At 49.3% G+C, this 883-nt stretch overlaps 1 protein-coding gene across 1 annotated transcript in view; it reads left to right on the forward strand.

Moving 5' to 3' along the window:
* Window positions 1-883, forward strand: part of LOC113202529 (uncharacterized) — a 311684-nt gene that overhangs the window by 221347 nt on the left and 89454 nt on the right. Inside the window, exon 2 of the mRNA XM_026416791.2 lies at window positions 354-551. Coding sequence (XP_026272576.1) covers window positions 354-551 — 198 coding nt within the window. The remainder of the gene's footprint in view (window positions 1-353; window positions 552-883) is intronic.

Below are 883 nucleotides of genomic sequence, written 5' to 3' on the forward strand. Positions count from 1 at the left end.
CCCCCCCCCCCTTCTCTACTTCAGTCTTTGATGTCGCTAATTAAGCGCGTTGAATACTAATTGGGCGAGTCATTGCCTGACCTGGCAGCAGACCATCGGACCGGAAGAGAAGGGAAAACGGACAACTTTTTTTGCTCATATCAGCCAGATCAGTCAGATAATCAGGAGGAGCTCGCCGAAACAGAACTCGAAAAATACAGGAAAAAATTGGGGAAGAAGCAGTGTGCGCCTGTGGCAAAAGAAATCACACTTTTCGTTTTGAAGATCGTAATTTCCGATTTTTTAAGTGAGCGCGTGTGTGTGTGTTTATTTGTTTGAGTGTAACCGTAACGTCTCTGTTGTTTTCTCCGCAGGACTGGGAGGAGTCGGTAGTGAAGAAGATGGCGTTCGGCGCGGGAATCGTCGTTGGCCTGTGCGTCAGCCTGGGGCTGCTGGTGTTCGTCAGGAGACGGAGGGCGTCCCGTCAGCACGGCCTCCACCACCAGGGTCACCACCTGCACCACCACCACCATCCTGGGACCAGGACGTCGTCGCTTCGTCGGGAGTCCAAGGTGAGCACAAGTTTCCCAAAGGGCTTCTTTCTCAAAATCCAATCGAACGAACGGTATCCGTATTATAAACGCCATTCTTGGTGGAAACTCTCATAATGTGAAGAATGCATGTGCTGTCAAAGTACGAACAGCATCGAATCAATCATCTCGTGCATATGAGGTTATTATTCATATTTATGAATTCACAATATGAAGGGATACTTTCTTTGGGAGCAACTTTCAGCTATTGCAGTTTGGTCTTCAAATTATGAGCACGACCCCACGACCCCCACAGTACGAAGTACCAGGTGGCTGATTCACGCCGCGCACCTCTGTAGGTATACTGTACCGCA

This window comes from Frankliniella occidentalis, unplaced genomic scaffold (genome assembly GCF_000697945.3).
Source record: "Frankliniella occidentalis isolate FOCC.00 unplaced genomic scaffold, Focc_3.1 Scaffold144, whole genome shotgun sequence".
NCBI classification, from domain to species: domain Eukaryota; kingdom Metazoa; phylum Arthropoda; class Insecta; order Thysanoptera; family Thripidae; genus Frankliniella; species Frankliniella occidentalis.